The sequence below is a fragment of the Musa acuminata genome, chromosome BXJ2-5, assembly GCF_036884655.1.
Source record: "Musa acuminata AAA Group cultivar baxijiao chromosome BXJ2-5, Cavendish_Baxijiao_AAA, whole genome shotgun sequence".
In the NCBI taxonomy this organism is placed as follows: Eukaryota; Viridiplantae; Streptophyta; class Magnoliopsida; order Zingiberales; family Musaceae; genus Musa; species Musa acuminata.
In genome coordinates, this window is record NC_088342.1 from 4096226 (window position 1) to 4119081 (window position 22856).

The 22856-nt window shown below is 40.6% G+C and overlaps 2 protein-coding genes across 11 annotated transcripts; one reads left to right on the forward strand and one right to left on the reverse strand.

The window, feature by feature from the left end:
* Positions 1-358: 358 nt before the first annotated feature.
* LOC103984023 (peptidyl-prolyl cis-trans isomerase CYP40) lies at positions 359-20180 on the forward strand. 10 transcript variants are annotated; one of them, XM_065108108.1, is made up of 10 exons: positions 359-700; positions 14913-15413; positions 15644-15731; positions 15827-15879; positions 18143-18247; positions 19045-19120; positions 19199-19236; positions 19312-19436; positions 19549-19657; positions 19729-20180. In XM_065108108.1, exons 1-8 carry the CDS (start codon positions 476-478, stop codon positions 19414-19416), a joined length of 1191 nt encoding a protein of 396 aa, XP_064964180.1. In that variant the 5' UTR covers positions 359-475; the 3' UTR covers positions 19417-19436; positions 19549-19657; positions 19729-20180. The 10 variants fall into 10 exon arrangements, with proteins under 10 accessions (XP_064964180.1, XP_064964179.1, XP_018681475.2 ...); XM_065108107.1 differs by having other exon boundaries at positions 19735-20180; XM_018825930.2 differs by having other exon boundaries at positions 19554-19657; positions 19735-20180.
* Positions 20181-21021: 841 nt separating this feature from the next.
* On the reverse strand, positions 21022-22052 carry LOC135611666 (protein MIZU-KUSSEI 1-like). The gene has a single exon (XM_065107311.1). The coding sequence runs from the start codon at positions 21942-21944 to the stop codon at positions 21273-21275; it is 672 nt and encodes a 223-aa protein (XP_064963383.1). The 5' UTR covers positions 21945-22052; the 3' UTR covers positions 21022-21272.
* Between the last annotated feature and the right edge of the window lie 804 nt (positions 22053-22856).

Consider the following 22856-nt stretch of genomic DNA (forward strand, 5'->3'; position numbering starts at 1 on the left):
AGTGTGAATCCATATTAACTGCACTCAATTTTAAACTTAAGAAATTAGCATCTCTCAATCCGATTAAAAGATATTAGAAGATGGGTCATATAATTATGAGTATATGAAGAACCATAATCTATTATGATTTTATCTATGTTAATTATTTTTTTAGAAAAATAAAATAATCAAATAAAAAGATAATTAAAATAGGAAGTATAATAATCTATCACCAGATGGTTCGAGAGTGTGAGAGCAAAGCAATAAATGCCAGGATCACAACAGTACCCACTGGGACCACCATTAATTGCTGCGCTGACCAATAGTTAAATGGGTTTCCCCGTTGGGGCCATTAATGAGAGAGAGGCTCTCTGCAGTTTAAATCAAATGCAAGAAGCGCTCCTCCTCTTCCTCGCGCCGCCCACATAGAGAAGACGAGGTGAGGGAGGAGAGGAGGGAAGATTAGGGTTTACTCTTGTGGGCAGCCGGGAGCGAGATGGAGGTAGGCGAGGGTGATGCCCCGGCGGAGGTGGAGGCGGAGGCGGGGGCGAAGCGGAACCCCCGGTGCTACATGGACGTTACCATCGGAGGGGACATGGAGGGGCGGATCGTGGTGGAGCTCTTCGCTGGAGTGGTACCGAGGACTGCGGAGAACTTTAGGGCGCTCTGCACCGGAGAGAAGGGCGTCGGGCCCAATACCGGCGTTCCCCTCCACCTCAAGGTGCTCCCGTTTTATCCCTCTCTTCCAATCCATCCAGTCTCGCCCCCGTTTGTTTCTTTGTTGTCCTTGTTAGTTTGCCCTTGGGGTTGTTGCGAAATCATGGGGGAAAACTGAAAAGTGTGGCCTTTGTCTCGGTCTTTGAGTCGTGGTGGGGGTATTATCGTCTTGTTTCTGGATTGGAAATGGTTCTACCATGGGCTTACCAGTGCACTATTAGAGGAACATTCGGACGACGAGAATTTTCCTTTTCTTCTCTCGTATTTTTTTAATTTTTCATATATTTCTCCTTTTTTCTTAGTGATTTCTTTATAGTGGTTTGGGGGAGTCAGAGAGGGAATATCTGAACACCTAGAGGAAGAAACTTTCCGTGGGAAGACATTATCCTTTGTCATCTTTGATGGCCTAAAACCGTGAAGACAAACACATTTAGGGATTTAAAATTTAAGATTTTTGAGATAGAACTTTTATGTGAACTTATGTATCGAAATTTAAGATTTTTGACACAGCTTTTATGCATACTTTTTTTTAAGTATCTTTTTTTATGCATAGGTTTCACTAATATGATCGGTAATATTTTAAGGAATTGGTCACAGGCTTGCTGTGATGCTTACATGATATCTACTTCTGAAACCCTTTGGGCTTCTCTTGAAACAGATATCGCAACATATAGTTGTTCAGGAGAACATGAAGAATATCAGTGTGTTAGGGATCATCATACTCTGTTTTAATAACTGATACTGTCTGGTTTACTCACTGAATATCCGAGGCTGTGTTCCTTTGGACGCCCTTATCTTGACCACTTTCTGGATTCTTAACATTAGTTTTCTTTGATAATTGACACTACCAAAGAGGAAATAATGAGCAAGGAAATGTATGGTAGGCAGTAGACTTCCTAGTACGTCCTGTGCTCTATCACTTTTATTTTTCATTTCTAGTCATTGTAGAAGTTAAATAAGTAAATTCTTTCTTCTTTCATGATAATTCTGATCCTTTTTGTAGTTGTATGCCTAATTTATGTATCTTTGTCAATACTTCCTTTTCTGACTTGGAAAGTGAAATTTTACATGAAACGTAGGAAGTTTGGCACCTTTGTTTACTGAAGGTTAACATGAACTTAAATTTGCAACGTATTTAATTAACTATGTTTGTAGCCTTTAAAATCTTTTACTTGGAAAATCAGAATCTCCCTTAATGCTTGGAGAAGTTAAGAATATCTTCAAGCAAAGATTCTGTTTAGTAATTGAATCTTTTTATGAATCTTACTGCTTCCCATCTAATGAACAGTCTGTTGATAGGGATGTTAACAAAACCACCAAATTGCATAAACTTTTAGTGCTTCCCATCAACTGTGACAATGCAGTGCATGGTTAGCATTGAATGCTCTCAAGTTGAAAGACAATGAATTCTATGTCCAATCTTATCAAATTTTAAGAAAATAGTTTGTATCCTGAGATAATTATGAAAATTCAAAACCTATAATGCACTATGGATTCAATATGTATTATAATTTATGCTTGATTTTTAGTAAATCGTGACTCATTAATTAGGTGGTTGAGGTATTCAATGTACAAGGGATTTATAAAAGGAGAAGGAAGGAGGATTGGTGAGGCATTCTAGTTTTTGAAGCCTTATCAAACTTTTGTATTTCGAGCTATTGGCTCTTAGTATCTCTTGAAAAAGATAGAGTTCTCTTTTGTCCTCTCATATCTCAATTGTTTTCTCACCCTCTTCTTCTTTTTTCCTTTTTGTTTCACATTTTTTGGTATCATAGTCTTGCTACATTCTTGGTGCACTTCCTTCTTATGGCAACTAGAAGAGGCAGAGGGCGATGCGGCAAAATAATAATGCAACCAAATATAGATGAAAGATATGCAAAAACTGAAGCACTAAGGAGACCAGCTAAAGAGTTTACCATTTGCCTCGAACATCAATAAATCCATGGCTCTAGAGGCTCAAGCTATGGTTACGCAAGTGATGGATTCGAAGACTTGAATCCTTTTACTTTCAAATAAGTTGTAGGAGACTCATCCATGGATAGGTCTTTTCATGCAAATGATAACATCAAGATTGATTTCAACCTGAAGAGTTTCTTGATTGGCTTAGTGTCGTTGAGAAATTCTTTGAATACAAGGAGATACCTGAAGATCAAAAAGTAAAATTAATTGTTACAATGCTTCGAGGTTATGCTTTAATCTGGTGGGACAAGGTGCAAGAGATGAACCTTCGGAAAGGGAAGATGAAGATTTCATCTTGGGAGAAGATGAAATCTCGGCTCCGTAAGAATTTTCTTCTATATGATTATGTTCAAACTCTCTTTTCACAATTTAATAATCTTCAGCAAGGTAGCAAAATCATCATCAACCACAATAAAGAATTCAACAAGTTGATGGCCCGAAATAACACTCAAGAGATGGAAAAACAACTTATTGCAAGATATTATTCGAAATGAAGTGGAGATGCAACAATTATGGAGGTTATCCGATGCTTATCAATTATCACTAAAAGTTAAAGCAAAACTTGCTAGAAGTGAAGCAAAGAGGTATTCTAATGTTCCTTTACATTCCTCTTCTAAAGTTCACTCAGCTCGTTATAATGGTACTGTGGTACTGGAACAAAAGCTAGTAGAATTATAAAAAATGCATCCAAACTAACTCCTACCAATTGTGGAGGATAATCTAGTCGCATCAGTCACCTTCTTACTTGTTTCAAATGTAAACATGTAGAACACTACATAAACGAGTGCCCGAATAGGCAAACTGATGCACGAGTCAACTTTATCGAAAAAGAAGATGCCAATGAACAACTTGATGATATTGGAGAACCAATATATGATGAATACCCTAAGGAGGCTTATGAAGAAATTACACTCGAAGGTGAATGTTTGGTAATCCATAGAGTACTTGCTAGTCTAAGAGATGATTCTAATGAAGAATGATTATGAAATAATATTTTCAAGACATGCTGCAGGTCTTAAGGCAAAGTTTGTTTTCTTGTTATTGATGGTGATAGTTGTGAGTATTGTGTCTTAAGATATGGTGGACAAGCTCAAGCTCAAGATAGAATCATATCCTAAACCATATTGAATTGCATGATTCAAGAAAGGTAATGAGGTACGAGTTACTAATCGATGCCTAGTTTCTTTTTAGATGGGCAAAAATTATAAAGATGATGTGGTATGATGTAGTACCGATAAATGTTGGCCATATACTCTTGAGAAGACCATGACAATATGATAAGTTGATAAGACCCTAAAGTCTTATCGTCGCTCTGATACCAAATGATAAGACCCTAAGGTCTTATCATAGAAGAAATAGAAGAAATGAGGATGCTCTGATACCAAATGATAAGACCCTAAGGTCTTATCATAGAAGAAATGGAAGAAATGGGGATGCTCTGATACCAAATGATTAGACCCTAAAGTCTTATCGTAAAAAAGAAGAAGAGAAAAGGATGGGGACGCGAGGAGGTCGAGCGGTGGTCGAAGGTCGCTGGTTGGGGAAACAGCGACAACGATGAAGAAAGAGTTGCCTTGTAGTGGTGGTGGGGAAGAAGGGACGTAAGGCTGCGGCGGGCTGCGCCAAGGATCGTTGCTCTGATACCAAATGATAAGACCCTAAAGTCTTATCGTCGCTCTGATACCAAATGATAAGACTTTAGGGTCTTATCATTTGGTATCAGAGCGACGATAAGACTTTAGGGTCTTATCATAAGTGTGTTATCCATGATGATAGAAAGAAAACCTATACTTTTAAATTTAATGGAGTTAGAATTGTGCTTTTGCTATGCAAAGAAGAATTTGCTCCCAAACCTTTAACCCAAAGGTAGGGAAATAACTTCCTTAAAATAAGTTTACAAGATAAAGCGAAGAAATTGGACTTATATTTATGTTAGTTGCTAAAGAATCCATGCAGCTTATAGAAATTCCTCGTGAAGTAGAAGCCATTTTGGAGGAATTCAAGGACATACACTCTGAAGAACTTCTTGGTGGCTTGCCTCCTATTTGAAACATTCAACATCAAATCGATCTAACTCTTGGAGCAATCTTTCCAAACAAATCTCATTGTCGGATGAGCCCAAAAGAACATGAAGAGTTGAATAAACAAGTTATGGATCTATTGCACAAGGGTTTTATTCAGGCAAGTTTAAGTCTGTGCGCCATTCCAACTTTATTGACTCTAAAGAAGGATGAAACTTGATAGATTTGCATTGATGGTCAAGCTATCAATCGAATTACCATCAAGTACATATTTCCTATTCTACGTGTGGAGGATATGTTTGATATGTTTGCTGGTGCTTAAATTTTCTCTAAAATTGATCTTCAAAGCAGTTATCACCAAATCCGTATTAAACTAGGAGATGAATGAAAAACTACTTTCAAGACTCGAGAAAATTTATATGAATGACTAGTTATGCCATTTGGACTTTCAAATGCTCATAGCACCTTCATGAGGGTAATGAATCAAATTCTATGTCCTTATATTGGGAAGCTTGTTATTATTTACTTTGATAATATTTTTATTTATAGTTGCAACAAACTTAATCATAATGAACAATTAAGAACTATCCTATCAATCTTGAAGGCAGAAAAGTTATTTGTAAATATCAAGAAGTGCTCATTCATGACCTCTAGCCTAGCTTTTCTAGGCTTCATCTTAACCCCTACAAGTATTCAAGTGGATTATGAGAAGATTAAAGTTATCCAGACTGTCGCGGCCTTAGCTGGCATTGCATAAGGCGTAAGGCACCCTTGCGGCAAAGACGCGAACTTAGCTTGCATTGCCTAAGTCACGCTTCGCTCTTGCGATTTGCGTCCGCAAAGATCAGCCCACTTACAACCTCTCGCAGGTCCCGAAGGACCTGTAAAAAGAGAAAGTTGATTAGTTCGAAGAACGAGCGACGGACAAGTCCCGACGTCTCGCGAAAAGGGGAAGCTTTACAAGCAATTCAGCGAGCACCTTGCGTGCACAAGAGAAAAGAGGGAGAGGGGGAAAACAAGGACTTTAGAAGGTTGAACGAACAGCTTCAAGTCCATAAATAGCTGCTCACCGAGTGCCGGGCGTGACAACAAGTTCCCGTCAAGGTAACGTGCGAACTTGCGAAAGAGTGTTCAACGCCCGACACTATACCGAAGCCTCATCCAGCCCTGTGCCACCTGGGTGGTTCCAGGGTGCTAAGATGGCTGACGTTTCGCGTGCAGCAGTGGGCTGCAGAAATCAGCCTGTGGCACGCGAAAACGTAGCTGTTTTGGGTTGTTTTGGGCTGTTTTGCTCGGTTCGGTGAGCAATCGTACTGTAGCACTACAACCTGTTCGAACTTACATTTTTACAAGCAAAAAGACTCAAAACCAAGCCAAAATATGCTGCCAAGCAGCTGTACATGTAGATTAGAGCGACGAACGGTTCGTTGAACGGAGTTGTTGCAGGTGAGCGACGACCGTTCGTGACATTCTCCCCCACTCAATCTGTTGACGCCCTTATCGACGCTTGTTGGTGGTTGTTAATAATTATTTCTTCATGTTGCAGGGCATCTTCGGGCTCCCAACTGGCTTCAGTTCGGGGAAGCTTTCACCACTTCACCAAGTACTTGGTCTGCTCAGCTCCATTGGGTAGCTTTATCTTGCGATCCGCTAAAATAGTTTCAACTCGCTTCTCGTAGGACACTGGTGGGGGGTAGCTGAGTTGGAACACTTCGGGAAACATCTTGCAGATCCGAGTGGTAGGCTTTTAGGTTGTTGGCGTGAAGAACATTGTGAATTTTGAACCACGCCGGCAGCTGCAACTTGTAGGAGACGTTGCCCACCCTGTTGATAATTGGGAATGGCCCTTCATACTTGCGCACCAATCCTTTGTGTACTTTGTTCCTAAAGAATTGGAGTGATGCTGGTTGAAGCTTTTCCAGCACCAAATCGCCGACCTTGAACTCTTGCGGTCGCCTTCCCAAGTCTGCCCACTTCTTCATCCTTTTTACCGCCTTCTCCAAGTAAGCCTGCACAATATCTGCATTTCAGTGTCACTCCTTTGCGAAGTGGTAAGCTGACGGACTACTCCTAGTATACTCGATTGCCATGGTGTGAGGAGTTGACGGTTGTTGTCCTGTAATGATCTCGAAGGGGTTCTTGTTGGACGCAGAGCTCCGCTGTAAGTTGTAGGAGAATTGGGCAATGTCCAACAACTTCACCCAATCTCGTTGGTTGGCACTCATGTAGTGCCGAAGAGCTTGCTCTAGGAGCGAGTTTATCCTTTCGGTTTGGCCATCTGTCTGGGGGTGGAGGCTTGTGGAGAAGTTGAACTTGGACCCCAACACTTTGAATAGCTCGGTCCAGAATCGTCCCAGGAACCGAGCGTCTCGATCACTGATGATATTGTGCGGGACTCTCCAATACTTCACCGCATCCTTCATCATCAACTTGGCCGCCTCCTCCGCTGAACAGTATAGGGGAGCAGCAATGAAAATTGCATACTTTGAAAATCGATCGACCACCACGAGTATCGATCCGAGTCTCCCTACTGCGGGCAAGCTTGATATAAAGTCCAAGGAAATGCTCTCCTATGGCCTTTCTGGTATGGGCAACGACTCCAAAAGTCCCATCGGCTTTCGTTGCTCCATCTTGCCTTGCTGGCAAGTGAGGTATATTTGAACATATTCCTCCACATCAATCCTTATCTTCGGCCAATAGAAGGCCCTCTCCACGAGAGCCAAGGTTCTGTGAATGCCGGAGTGTCCAGCCTAAAGGGAATCATGACACTCTCTTAAGAGGTCACGTCTCAGATTGTCCACTCAAGGAACATAAACCCTATTCCCTTTGGTGTAAACGAGTCCCTCCTGGACCCAAAACCATCGTGCCTTGCCTTCTTTAATGAGTTGTATCAGGGCTTCTGTCTGGGGATCACTGTACAGTCCATCCCTGATCCTGGAAAGGAAGTTGGAGTGCAACTGACTTGCTTGGCCTCTGCCCTCCAATTGTACGACATTCACACGCTCCACTTTTCGACTCAATGCATCGGCTACGACATTTGCCTTTTCGGGCTTGTACTCCATTACCATATCAAACTCAGTCAGGAAGTCCTCCCATCGTGCTTGTTTTGGGGAGAGTTTCTTCTAAGTTTGGAAATAGCTTAAAGCGATGTTGTCTGTCCTTAGTACAAATCGCGATCCAAGAAGGTAGTGTCGCTAAACTCGTAGACAGTGGATCACCGTTGTCATCTCCTTCTCGTGCACCGGATACCGTCACTCGGTCTCGTTGAGTTTACTGCTCTCGTAGGCCATCGGATGACCCTCTTGCATGAGTACTCCCCCAATAGCGAAGTATGAAGCATCTGTATGGACTTCGAAGGCCTCCCCATAGTTCAGCAATTTAAGCACTGGTTCTTCTAATACAGCAGTCTTTAGATCTTGGAATGCAATCTCACATTTATCCGACCACCTCCAAGGCTGCTCCTTCAACAACTCCGTCAATGGACTTGCACGCTTCAAATATCCTGCTAAGAAGCGTCGATAGTAGTTGACGAAGCCAAGGAAGGATCTCAACTTTGGCACCTTCTTTGGAGTTCGCCATTCCGCAACCGCTTGCACCTTCGATCTGTATGGACTCAAACGCTCCATACCTGGTCACACAGGTCGCCTTTGCTTCGTCGCCTTCAACAATGCGCACCTGCCAATACCCCGAACGAAGGTCGAGTTTTGAGAAATACTTGGCTTTGCCCAATTGGTCGAACAAGTTCGCGATGAGCGAGATGAGACACTTGTTCTTCATCGTCACTTTGCCGAGGGCTCGGTAATTGACGCATAGTCGAAGGCTCCCATCTTATTTCTTATGGAAGAGAACGGGAGCTCCTAATGGTGCTTTAGAGCTGTGAATAAGACCACCGCTTAGCAGTTCACCTAACTGCTTTCTGAGTTCTGCTAACTCTGGCGGGGGCATGCGGTAGGGTGGTCTCGCAGGAGGCTTTACTCCTGGCTCCAGCTCGATGTTGTGATCCACGCCTCTGCGTGGCAGAAGAGTCTTTGGCAACTCGGGTGGCATAACATCAATGAACTCTTTCAAGACGTTCGCCACCACAGCAGGTTCATGAAAGGCCTTCTCGTCGAGTGGCTCTAGCTTCATAGCAGCCACGAATGTTAGTTCGCCTTTTCGTACCCCCTTCTTCAGTTGTAATGCCGATATCTATTGGGGATCTTTGGTTCCTCTCCGAGAAACGGGAACCACATAGGGGTCGTCACCCCCCATCATGCATAGGGTGTTTAGGAACGAAATTGGCACCAACTTCGCCGCGTTCATAAACTCCATTCCAAGGATCACTTGGAAGTCGTCCAATGGTACCGCCATCATGTTCGTGCTCCCGCTTCATGTTTTAATCTTGATGGGGACTCCGAGCTCACCGCCTTCATTCGACTTGGGCTCTCCTCTAAGATCAGCCCAAGTCACTTTGCTTCTCAATCGGTAATAAAGTTGTGGGTAGCACTCGTGTCCACCATTGCACGGGTCGTTTGGCCATTTAGCTTGATGTCTACGTACATCAGCTCACCACTTCCTGCTTTTTGTAGCTTTGTCTTCGTGTTCTCCCCCACTTGACCTCGCATGGTGTTCAACAAACGCATTGCTCCCATCCGGGGTCCTTGCGACTCCTCGCCGTGGCTGCTGGATTCAGAACTACTCGAACTAAGAGCGACAGCCTTGCCCTTGTCCCGATTTGGGGGGATGGATGGAAGCTGCTAAAGCATTAAGTGCTTGTTTTTATGGGCACTCCCTCACCATATGCGGCCCTCCGCACAAGAAGCATTCGCCAGGTTTCGGGGCCTTGCCTTCCGGGCTTGGCCCTTTGTGGGAACTCTTCTTCTTTTGTTCGCTCCCGAGCTCCTTCCCTCGAGAATATTTTAGAGGGCGATTGCTTGAAGATTGTTTCCTTCTTCCCGGGTCTTCAGAGGAAACGAAGTCAGTGAGCCTTTCTGCGGCAGCAATTGCCCCGATCAAATCGGCAACATTCCTTCGATGTAGTTCTTGTTGCGCCCATGGCTTCAAACCATCGAGGGAGCTGAACAGCTTATCCTTCTCGGACATGTCTTGGATGTCCAGCATTAGTGCAGAAAATTGCTTCACGTAGTCTCGAATGGAAGCATTTTAGCGAAGTTGTCTCAATTTCCTTCTTGCGACGAACTCGGTGTTCTCCGGTAGGAACTGAGTTCTCAACTCCCGCTTCAAGTCCTCTCATATGTCAACTCGACACCGACCTTGTTGGATCTCCTCTCAACGTGTTCGCCACCAAAGTTTTGCATCTCCGTTCAGATACATGGTCGCCATAGAGACTTTGGTTTCTTCAGAATCAGGCCTCGTAGCTCGGAAGTATTGCTCCATATCGAATACGAAATTCTCGAGCTCTTTTGCATCTCTGGCCCCTCCATAACCATGAGGCTCGGGTGCCCTTAAGTTTTGTGGCGGTGCAACACAGATGTTGCTTCCTCCCGCATTTAGTGCCCTTGTGAGCATGGTCACCCTCGAAGTGAGTTCCGCCACAACTTCCTGCAGGTGTTGCACAGAGTCTTTGGTGTCATCTAACAATCAGTCGATTAGGGCCTCAACCTTGTCGATCCTGGACTCTGCTTCTTCTTGCGAGCTCTCTACCCCAACAAGCCTTCGTTGGCCATGGTACAGTTCCTCCAAGCTCGCTTCGAGAACATCCAAGTGGGTTTCCGCCGTTGTGAGTCTCTCCTTATGACTCTTTTTCTCGATTGGCGCTCCAGATTGCGCCTCTTTCGCTCACGGAGAGTAGCCAACTTCTCGCTCATCATGTTCGCTGTCGCGCTCCTCCTAAGAGGCTCCAACAACATGCGAGTGAATGTGCACTTGCAGCCCACCTGCGGCTACTTGGGGCAAGGGTCCGGCTTGCCCCGTCTTGTTTGATTCGCCACGATGCTTTGCCATGGCGAAGTTGCGAAGTTCCTTCGTTGCTCGCTCGAAGTGCTTGCCCGCTCTGATGCCACAATGTCACGACCTTAGCTGGAATTGCCTAAGGTGTGAGGCACCCTTGTGGTAAAGATGCGAACTTAGCTTGCGTTGCCTAGTCGCGAGGCACCCTTGCGGTAAAGACGCGAACTTAGCTTGCATTGCCTAAGTCGCGCTTCGCCCTTGCGATTTGCGTCCATAAAGATCAGCCCACTTGCAACCTCTCGTAGGTCCCGAAGGACCTGTAAAAAGAGAAAGTTGATTAGTTCGAAGAATGAGCGACGGACAAGTCCCGACGTCTCGCGAAAAGGGGAAGCTTTACAAGCAATTCAGCGAGCACCTTGCGTGCACAAGAGAAAAGAGGGAGAGGGGGAAAACAAGGACTTTAGAAGGTTAAACGAACAGTTGCAAGTCCATAAACAGTTGCTCACCGGGTGCCGGGCGCGACAACAAGTTCCCGTCAAGGTAACGTGCGAACTTGCGAAAGAGTGTTCAACGCCCGACACTATACCGAAGCCCCATCCAGCCCTGTACCACCCGGGTGGTTCCAGGGTGCTGAGATGGTTGACGTTTCGCGTGCAGCAGTGGGCTGCAGAAATCAGCCCATGGCACGCGAAAACGGAGCTGTTTTGGGTTGTTTTGCTCGGTTCGGTGAGCAGTCGTACTGTAGCGCTGCAACTTGTTCGAACTTACATTTTTACAAGCAAAAGGACTCAAAACCAAGCCAAAACATGCTGCCAAGTAGCTGTACATGTAGATTAGAACAATGAACGGTTCGTTGAACGGAGTTGCTGCGGGTGCGCGACGACCGTTCGTGACAAGACGTAGCCAACACTAACATCCCTACAAGATGTTCAGAGTTTTCATGGATTGACATCCTTTTTCATCGATTTATTAAGAATTTCAGTACTATTATAGCTCCTTTAACTTATTGCATAAATAAATGAGTGTTTCAATGGACAACTAAGGCAAACAATAGTTTTGAACTACTAAGGGTGAAATTATCCACTGCTCGTGTTCTTGCATTATCGGATTTTTTAAAAATATTTGAAGTTGATTGTGATGCCTTTAATGTGGGCATTGGTAGAGTACTTAGCCAAGAAGGATATCCATTTGTATTCTTTAGTGAAATGCTGAACAATACAAGAAAGAACTATTCAACCTATGATATTGAATTTTATGCTATTGTTCAAGCACTGTGAGGAGACCTTATTTAATCCAAAGAGAATTTATCTTAAATTCTAATCATGAAGTTCTTAAATATATAAATTCTCAAGCAAATCTTAATAGGCGACATGTAAGATAGATGGAATTTTTACAAGAGTATACTTTTGTCTTTAAGCATAAGAATGGAATATGTAATAAAGTAGTCGATGCACTCCGTCGACGATTGGTGCTTCTTAATACTATGTGTGCCCAATTAGAAGGATTTGATACAATAAGAAATACTTACTCTAATGATGAAGATTTTGAAGAAACATGAGTTATGCACGAAGAGTCATCATGAAGATTATGTTATCGAAGATGGTTTTATTTTTCGTGGAACTCAACTTTGTATTCCTAAATGTTCTCTAAGAGAGCATATTATTCAAGAACTGTACTATGGTGGATTAGGAGGTCATTTTGGGAGAGATCAAATAATCCTTCTCGTTAAATCAAAATATTTTTGGTCTACAATCTACCGAGATGTTGCATGCCATGTGAAAAGATAAAGAATATGCCAAACTTCAAAAGGACAAACTTAGAATCTTAGTGCATATACTTCTTTTCCAATTCCTAATACTCCATGGGAAGACATAAGTATGGATTTTGTGATTGATCTACAGAAAACTTAAAGACGTACATAGTCTATCTTTGTTGTTGTTGATCGATTTTTCAAAATGGAACATTTTATTCCTTGCAAAAAGATCATAGATGCTTATTATATTGCTAACCTTTAATTCAATGAAGTGGTCAAACTTCATGGAATTCCTAAGTCTATCACATCAGATAGAGATACTAAATTTCTTACTTATTTTTGGAAAAGTTTATATAAGAAATTTGGCACCAACCTATTATATAGTAGTACTTATCATCCTCAAACAGATAACAAACTGAGGTTGTTAATAAGACATTCGATAATTTGCTATGATGCTTTGTTGCAAAGAGACCAAAACAATGGGATCTCATGCAACCTCGTGCTGAATTTGCTTATAACTCTATGGTTAATCGTTCTACGGGCAAGAGTTTATTTGAGATTGTTTATGGTTGTATTTTACTTCATTATCTAGACCTTGCTAAAATGCATGAATCACCTTTATCAAGTTCAAAGGGAGAGGATTTTGCTATTACCATGACAAAATTCATGAAAAAGTAAAGAAGACACTTGAAGCTAGCAACCTAGTTTACAAAAAAAAGGCCAACAAGCATCGTCGTGTGAAGGCAAATAAGAAGGAGATCTTGTTTGGGTCTTTTTGAAAAAAGAATATTTTCCTGCAAGAATTTATAATAAACTCAAAGAGAAGAAAATTGGTCCCGGTCGAGTCCTCAAGAGAATTAATGACATTGCTTATAAGATTGAACTTCCTCCTAATATTCGCACTCACTTCACATTTAACATTCGAGATTTATCGATTAACCCTATCAAATTTAAAGAAAATATTCGTATCTTGAGATAATTATAAAAATATAAAATCACCAAAGTACGATACATCATGAATTTAATATGTATTGTAATTTGTGCTTGGCTTTTAATAAATTATGACTCATTAAAGAGGTGATTGAGAGATTCAATGTACAAGGGATCTATGAGAGGGGAGGGAAGGAAAATTGGTGGGGCAATCTAGTTTTTGGAACCGTATCAAACTTGTGTATTTCAAGGCTTCAAGCTTTTAGCTCTTAGTATCTCTTGACAAAGAGAGTTCTCTGTTGTCCTCCCATATCTCACTTCTTTTCTTCCTTCTCTCTTCCTTTTTGTTTCACATCACCTTTATAATCTTTTACTTGGAAAATCAGAATTTCTTTTGTTGCTTGAAGAAGTTAAAATTATCTTCGAGCAAAGATTATGTTTAGTATTGAAGCTTGTTATGAATCTTACTGCTTCCCATCTATTGAACATTTTACTGTTTTTCCTTATTTTTGCTGGGTAATGTGGATTCACTAATGGCATCTGCTTCAAACAAGCATCTCTAAGTATATCCTGCGTCTAAACTCTGAAGTGTCTACTGACCAGCAAGCAAAATAAATTTCTAGTGTTTCCTTTAGCTGTCAACTTCAGGTAGACAGTTGTTTAGCGTATGCATTAGTAAACATTCCTTAACATTTATAATTAGTAGTCTTATTGATCTAATTGATTATGAAAAATGAATAGGTGATTATTTGCAACCTTTCTTTAATTTCTTGTTAAAAATTATGTTTACCTGATAATAAATCAGATTGTATTTTACGAGGGGCTAGAGCTGCGTGAAGATTTATCTCTTCTTCGCCAAACATTGTCATTTTTTTACAATAGTTAAGATATTTATATGTTTATATTTTGTAATTAATATTTCTTCTCATACTTTGCCATATGATTTACGATCTTTAAGAATTTTGTTGTGTCAACTATGCCATTTTCTTCTCTGAAAATTGTGACTTTTACCTTGATTTGCATATTGTGTTGTATTAGTTCCTGCTCTTGGCAAGTTTAGCCTGTGGATTTGGATCCCTTGGTTTGACCTGTATTATCATTAGACCCAACCTCTTGCTAGAAAGACAGAATTTTCTAGAAAGACAGAATTTTTACCTAAGATAATCCTGACCTTAAATCCTATACATATTGATACTTTGCACAAGGCATTTTGCATTGGTGATGACTAAGAGAGGTTGCTGATACTTTTATCTTTAATAAACTTCTTGAATGCTTCCTAAGGGTCCTCATGCATTTTATTTGGTACTGACAGGCTCACCTTCGGAAGGCTTTGGTAAATTATGATAGTGTTAATCTTTTGAGATGTGGCTACTTCATTAATTTTTGTTTTTATGTTCTGTTGATCCTGTTAATATTTAGTTCATCATGTGCTTCACCCTAAACCATTGGTGAATTCAATGTGGGTGTTAGGATTTCATTTGACTCGATTAAGATTGGCATGAGATTTGTGAATCATGATTGAACTTTTCTCTATGCTCGTCATCTGTTTTCAGGAAGAAATTTTTTTTAGATTTTTAAGACCATAGTTTTATGTTGCTGATAATCAACTTTTAATGATAATGTAAACGTTCTTCGGTATAATGATTCCTAACTGTTCATTGCAGGGTTCATGCTTCCATCGTGTCATTAAAGGTTTCATGATACAAGGGGGAGATATATCTGCAGGTGATGGTACTGGAGGAGAATCGATATATGAATTAAAGTTTGAGGATGAAAACTTTGCATTGAAACATGAAAGAAAAGGAATGTTGTCAATGGCCAATTCTGGTCCTAACACCAACGGCTCCCAGTTCTTTATCACTACTACTCGAACACCTCATCTAGATGGAAAACATGTTGTGTTTGGAAAGGTTCTTAAGGGTATGGGAGTGGTTCGTTCAATTGAGCACACTCCTGTTGGTGATGCTGATTGTCCCACTGTTGATGTTGTAATTGCTGACTGTGGTGAACTTCCTGAGGGGGCTGATGATGGTGTGTCAAACTTCTTCAGAGATGGTGACTTCTATGCTGATTGGCCTCTTGACCTTGATGACAAACCGAGTGAGGTTTCTTGGTGGATGAACGCTGTCAACTCTGCTAAAACATTTGGGAATGATTACTTCAAGGTGGAACCTGTTTGATGCTACTCCCTTATTCTCTCTTTTTCTTTTTTGTCATTAGATTTAATTTAATTTTGGTTTTGCTTCTATTATTTCTTGCTCTAGCACTTATGGGTTTTGTTTAATTATTTTGTACATAATTGGACAGCTTGGCTTGTTTTGTGCAAATCCTTTATATTTGTTGAATTGCTTATATGTACTGATACAAAACTTATAAAAACTTACACCCCCTGCAGAAACAAGATTATAAGATGGCTCTTAAAAAATACAGGAAAGCTATGCGCTACTTGGACGTATGTTGGGAAAAGGAAGAGATTGATGAAGGCAAGTAACTTTTCTCTAGCTCTTTGTGCTGTCTAACTAAAACTTGTTTTAACTTAGTTAAATCACTCTGCTCTTCTTGACTTTCATTTGTGCAGAGAAGAGTTTGTTGTTGCGGAAGACTAAGTCAATTATATTGACAAATAGTTCTGTAAGCTTTTATGTTCTTATCCACACACTAAACTAGCAGATTGAGGAATTCTAGTGCTTTGTTTATGATAAAAACTTGCTTTTGGATTCTCCTTACATAGTTCCAGAATATGTTTGATATACTTGTAAATTTTGACTGAGAATTAAATTTAAAAGATTATTTGGATTATGAAGGTCTTTTTGGAGGACTGGAATTACTAAATGGTTCCAAGTTATTGCTCTTCAACATGACATGTATTGGTCAACAATGCTAAAATCTTATTTTGATATATTTATCATTTCTGACTTTTGATGTTGAGATATTGAAATTGTTTTGGAAAACTTGAAAAAAGAGTTTCTTTGCATTATTTTTTAAATTCGAATTTAGAGGTTCAGACTCCAAAGTATCAGATGCATGCCGTTCTTCCCTAAGGAGAAAAGGGGCATCTTCTTGCTACTTGTTGTCTGTCCATTCTTCACTCTTCGACCATTCCTTATGTTTGTCTCAATTCCCTTGGGAGTACACTCATAATCTTCTTGAATTTTTTATGACTTGACATTTTGTTGGTCATTATTTCATTAATTTGTCTGCCATCTTTCAAAAGGTAAAAAGCCAACTAAGATCTCGCATACTGCATAGATAAATTAACTAGTTCTTGAACCTTCATTGTCTTTAATTAGTGCTGCTGGATTGAAATAAAAGACTGAATATATACAACCTCATACTTGTAATCTGGAATTAATGAAAGAATAGCTTTCCATGACCAAATATTTTATGGATCCTTTTTTCTGAGAAGATTGTGAATGATTGAAAAGTTTGGTTTTTACCTTTTCCTAGCTGCTGACTCGTCTAGGTCTTTCCACCAGTCACAATATGCACATCTTTATCTCTCTTTCATCAACATATGACCTGTGTGTTGCCCTAGGAAAAATTTTGCTACATGAAATCTTAGTAGGGCATTTTCCTCGATTGTTGATTTGTTCTGAAAGAGTTTTCTAGCCTGGAACAGTCCTTCCTGAATCAGGAACATTTCCCATAAAGAACTTTAGTAGCTGACTATTGGTCAATGTCACCTTGTCTCTTGATCAAAGACCATAGGACATCTATGACATGGTTGTGCTCATGATTCCCTTTGTAATAAACTAGTAAAGCTATTCCCTGTCTTATTTTTTGTTTTGAGCAATGTTTTAATGACCATTTGGACTGAAAATTTTTTAGCTTGTTGCTTTTGGATCTTTTCCTCATCTTGTATTTGGACAATATTATTTGACAAAACTGTTGCAAATAAGTCAGACATTTTTTAATGTCTGTATTTTATGATTATTTTTAAAAATATAATTATATTATTTTATATAGATTTGAATAATTGGAGACATCTTGCTCATGTATATAGAATTTATGTATTTGGAGTGTTTTAAATTTTTAACTTATGTGCAACCATTTTTTGTTGCCAGCTTCTCTATCAACAAATGTTTATGGCAATACCTATTAATGCCAATTTCTAGAATAATATAAATGTTTCCGGAGGCACTGAAAACGTAGATGAAGACCAGGGAATTTATGCATTTTCTATGTCAATTTTGACTATCCTGCCTTTGATTAACATCGGCTTTAGATATTTAAGAATAAATCTCATAATTTTGGTTAATAACCTTGTTGATTTCTTATATCCTGTCTTTTAATGAAGGCACTATTGATAACTTATCCTAAATGATCTCTTATTGTCACTAACCAATCTGCTCTTCTGCATGGCAAACCCTCGACAAAGAATATGTTGTTGAGGGCTAATTACCTGTATCTTTAGGTTTGGGAAGTTACTCTTAATAGCAGAATATTCATAAATTATGTATCTGCTATCTTGAATTTATGACCTTATTCTTATTTCATAAAGCTTTTTTATGCTATTTTCTGACTTTTAGTATGCTTGGTTCCTATAATGTCTGTGTAACCTCTTTCTTCATAGATATCATGATATAATTGTTGTGAATGTTGAATTATCTTAAAATGTTAAAAATTTATAGGCTGGTAGGATGTACACTTTTGGTTGACCTGCCATTTGGAGTTCTTCACCCTGGTATATATCCAACCATATGGTCTATGACAACTTGAACTTTGATGAACTTGCTTCTATTGCACGTTTAGTGTGTGCAATAATTTCTATCTAAAGATTGCTTTCTGTTCAGTTACATAGAAAACAATGCTCTGGAATTACATATTTCCTGAATATCTCATTGATCACTATGGTATTTACTCTTTTGGTTTGGTGGTCCGGCTTGTTCTTTAGGCTTGCAAATTGAAGTTGGGAGATCTGAAAGGTTCCCTGTTAGATGCTGACTTTGCATTGCGTGAAAGAGAGGGTAATGCGAAAGCTTATTTCCGCCAAGGTCAGGTTAGTTTTCTTGGAATGGTTTATTTTTATCATGCAAATTCCTATGGATCTTCTTGATATTAATTTTCAACTCAGTTCTTCAATACTTTGAGCCAGTGCTAGGCTGTTATATAGTCTTTGGATATGTTGATTTCTTTGAATCAGTCATCCCCCTTCCACAAATCTGTATTTTGTTTGGTTGTAATCCAGCTGATGTGACAAGTAATAATCTAATGCAATTTACATATATTACCATTTCTCTTTGCTTCAACTCAAAAGTTCTCTTTGTAACTTCCTTTCTCAAGTTGAATATACCGCTAAAACTCTTTTCACAGCATACACTAAGTCTACACTTTTAAACCTGCAACAAAATGTTTGTTTGGTTACTTGGGATGCAATTATGACCTTGACTGTTTGATATGCTCCAAACTTCTCTTGAATTTACATCAACAAGATTGACCAGTTTGGATGTTGATTACATCTGATGAATCCAATCTTGAGTGAACCTGAGTTTATGCTCAGATCTATATGTTAGATGAACCATTCATCTTTGTTTCTGTATCCATGTAGAGCCATATGTTTGGGTACAATGTGCAAATGCTTGTTATTCTTGAATGTCCTCAGGGACAGGTAGCACATACTTGTGATTGTTTATTATTTAATATTTTCTATTTATGTAATGCAATTAAATGCATCTTCACATGCCAAATGCATGTCATGCTGTTAGAATATGCCTTGTGGTTTATTGATATGTTCATTTGACAAAATTGTTTATATAATTAATGACCATGCAAGATATTCAATTGAAATTCTACCAGGCATACATGGCTCTTAACGACGTGGATGCTGCAGTTGAAAGCTTCAAGAATGCATTGGAGATAGAGCCGAATGATGGTATGCAACATTGTCACTGCACATCCGTTCACCTGCTGCAACTTATATGATATTGAGTCGATTTCCTCATGTTCTTAGGAGGCATAAAGAGAGAGCTTGCAGCTGCTAAGAAAAAGGTAAGTAAATATCAAGCCTGAAGTGCCTTTGACAATCTTGATAATTCCCCTTCTTGCTAAATCGGCTGGCTGCAGATTGCTGATAGACGAGACCAGGAACGGAAGGCATATTCCAGAATGTTCCAGACCTCTGTCAAACCAGAAGAAAATAACGAGGTAGATCATACCTTCTATTGTTGAAGCTTCTAGAAGAATGACATGTACGTTTATGGAATGATTTCGAGTATCAATAGTTGAAAGTTTCGAGGAAATCACTGGCAAGCATGTGTTTGCATCAGCTCGACACTGCACCTCTGATGATAATCTTTGCAGGATAGGAATGGCTGATGCAATCTGAGCTTTGTCTGAATTTTTTTGCATGAATTTTCTGGATACATGGCTCCTATACATCAGAGTTTTGATTAGCATAAAGAGTTTTCAGGTTTGTGATTTTTTTCCGTCTATTTTACTGAAAATGAAGCAAATGATACGATCTGATCATTCATTTTCCAGCTGCAGGTATACAGTTGGGGCTGAGGAGACAAGTTTTCGGATCCCTTGAGCTGGAAAAACATGAGAAATTCTCTCAAATCATTTCTTTTCCTTTAGACTTACAACTGAGCTTTTTGGCCATGGATACATTCAAACATTTTGTTGGATTCTGCAGATAAAAACTTTTTGTTTCCCAGATATTTAAATACTATTTTCTGATCTGGTGCTTTAAGAAAGTATTACCATTCTTTGGATCAATGTCCTGCTCTTGGAGGTGCCAAAACTTGACATGATTCATGAATCTGACAAGAACCCAACATGAAGTTGGGCAGGCTTGGGTTTGGTCTATGTTTTCAATTGTATTCAGGCTTAGGAAGGGCAATTCTCCTCGGAGAGGCCCTCTCTCTGCCCATGTTCAAATTGTGCTTTAGATTGAGAACAAACTGAATAATTGGCAAGATCATTTTTGTCAACTCTCTCCTTTGTCTTATATTCCTCATCTAGACACTTGAGGTGTATCTCATTGCTTGGGATAAGGTCACTATACCTAACTGTGATGGTGGATTGAGCATTAGTGTCCTAAACACTACTGAAGTTGTTTTGTTTGCCAAAATGGTGATCACTTGTCCTCCTTGTTGAGACAAGTATGGAGATGTCTCTCTTTGGGGTGCCAATTGCCCTCAAAAGCTATTCACTTTTTGTGTGAAAGATGTTAGGTTTTGGGCTTTTCAAAATGGCATGGGAATTATACTTATATCCATCACTGGGATGGAAATTATTCTAATATCCAGTTGGGATGGACTTTTCAATATCATTGGGGATGAAAATTATAGTAATATCCAACTCATTCTTGGGTTTGGACTTCTCCTTGAGATCCATCATAACTTCAATTTTGTTATTTTTTTTGTTTGAAACTCGGATTTATATTACGGGTGGTTCACTTGTCAGCATCTACTCGTTGCGATACAATCAAACCTATCGTTATACTAGCCAATATTAGTATATATCATAGTAGTCAATATTTAGTAATGGATGCATGAATATTTTTGATATCTTCATTTGACGAATATTTTCAATGATTAAGACATTAATAACTAGTAATTGCTAGATGATTTGAAAAACATGAAATAAAGCCAGAGTCAAGCATGCTAAGTTTCTTAAACCCACTAATATTTTCTTTAATTATAGCTTTAATATATCATTACAAGGTCGAATCTTATTTTCATCACTTACTCTTTGCCCGAGCTTTAATATATTTGATCAGTGTAACGTGTCGAGATCACAAGTACAAAGCATCAAGCTATGCAGATAATGTCATCAAGCTATATATATATATATATATATATCAAAAGTTTGATTTGGATCGCAATTTTACGCGAGATTTATGCGTGATTTTTGTGTCTGTCCCAATCCCCAAATACAAGCCAAGCTAAAAAAGATGGAAGGCAAGAACAGTAAGAGATGATACCTACACAGATCATGATGATCCCCCTGTATTCACAGGCTATGCATGCAGTGCACGTACGTAGGAATAATACATGCATGGAGAGCCAGAGAAGAATCCTTTACTTCAGCCTCACCAGGAAGATGCTCAGCTCCGCCTCGCCGGAGCCGTCGGGGTTGATCATGTAGAACGACTCCGAGTCCTTGGATCCCACCACTCTCTCGAACCGCCCCCTCATGTACGTGAGTTCCCCGTCGGCTGTGTCCTTCTCGGAGAGGCACGGCAACACGCCGGCGCCCATCGACACCCCCCTCAGCAGCTGCATCACGTGCCGCTCCTCGTCGGTGACATTCTTCCTCCTGATCGAGTACCCCGACTTCCGGCCGTTGCAGTACACCGCCCACACGTACTCCTCCACCAGCTTCTTCCGGTGCGTCCTGGTATCGCTCTCGAGTGCCAGCTTCACCAGGCCGGAGTCGATTTCCTTGTGGAGGAAGCTGGTGTGCATGGGCAGCTCTATGAGGAAGAAGGGCGGCGACCTGGGATCCTCCTGAATCGCCAAGCTGATCCTTCCTCGCCGGTACCCGAACAAGGTGACGGCGATCGCCTTGTCGGCCAGCATCGCCTTGCCCGGCCTGCTGCCCAGTAGCGCCACCATCTTGCAACCAGAAGTCAGCATGGGGAGCAGCTTGAACATCCGAAACATCCCACCGCCCCCCCGCTTGGACCGCCGCTCCTCGGCAGCATGCCGGAGCAATGACACCATTCCTGGCGACTCTACCAACGACGGCATCCTGCAGTGGAGAGTTTGGTCTTGTGGATCAGCACGGTGCAAGTTTAGCTTCTCGCTCTCTCTCTCTCTCTCTCTCTCTCTCTCTCTCTCTCTCTCTCTCTCTCTCTCTACATATGTCGGGGGTGAAGTGAAGGACTCGGTTGATGTAGATAAAGTGGTTGGTTTGGTGGTGTCCATGGAATCCTTTTGCTTTATTAAAGTGGCAAGGAGGCACAGCCCGAGCTAAATGTGATGTGACCGACACGAGTGATGGGAAGATTAGGGTCGAAGAATCGATGGGATAAGGTGTGTGGGGGTGGGGTCGGACCACTAGGGTTTGTGAAGGAGAAAAGGAGGAGAAGGAAGGGTTCCTTTGTGTTGTGTGATACATTGGCATGTGCCCATGGGACCAATCGAGGAGGGCAAACGTCATGGCTTCCATGCTTTTCCTTCTTCACGTAACCCTCAATTATTATTCTGCAGATATCCCTCCTTCTCCAAACATATCTCAATTCCACGACATATCTCTGTCTTGGGAAGATGCATTGCTTTTGTTTGTCCGAAGCTGTTCTTCTCTCATGGTTTATCATGAGCTTGTTCTTATGTAGGTTAAGAAGGGGGAGGACAAGGCTATATCATCGTGGCCATCTCTTAACTCGTATAGACAAATCCTGTGTGAGGTACAGGAGACAAGTATTTGCCGACAAAACAAATGAATGCCAAAAGAGAAAGATCTCATGATTTGTCGTCTGCATGTTCCGACGGACGACGAAGAGAAAGACGAGTCGACGGAGGCCAAAGCACAAGAACTACTCTCACAGCCCCCTCTATTTGATTGAGATGTGATGATGACGAGGTGTTGGGCAAAAGCTTTGCGTTCCCATTCAAGGATATATGTATGTCTTCTCTCGCTGGCTAGCTCGCCGCCGCCTG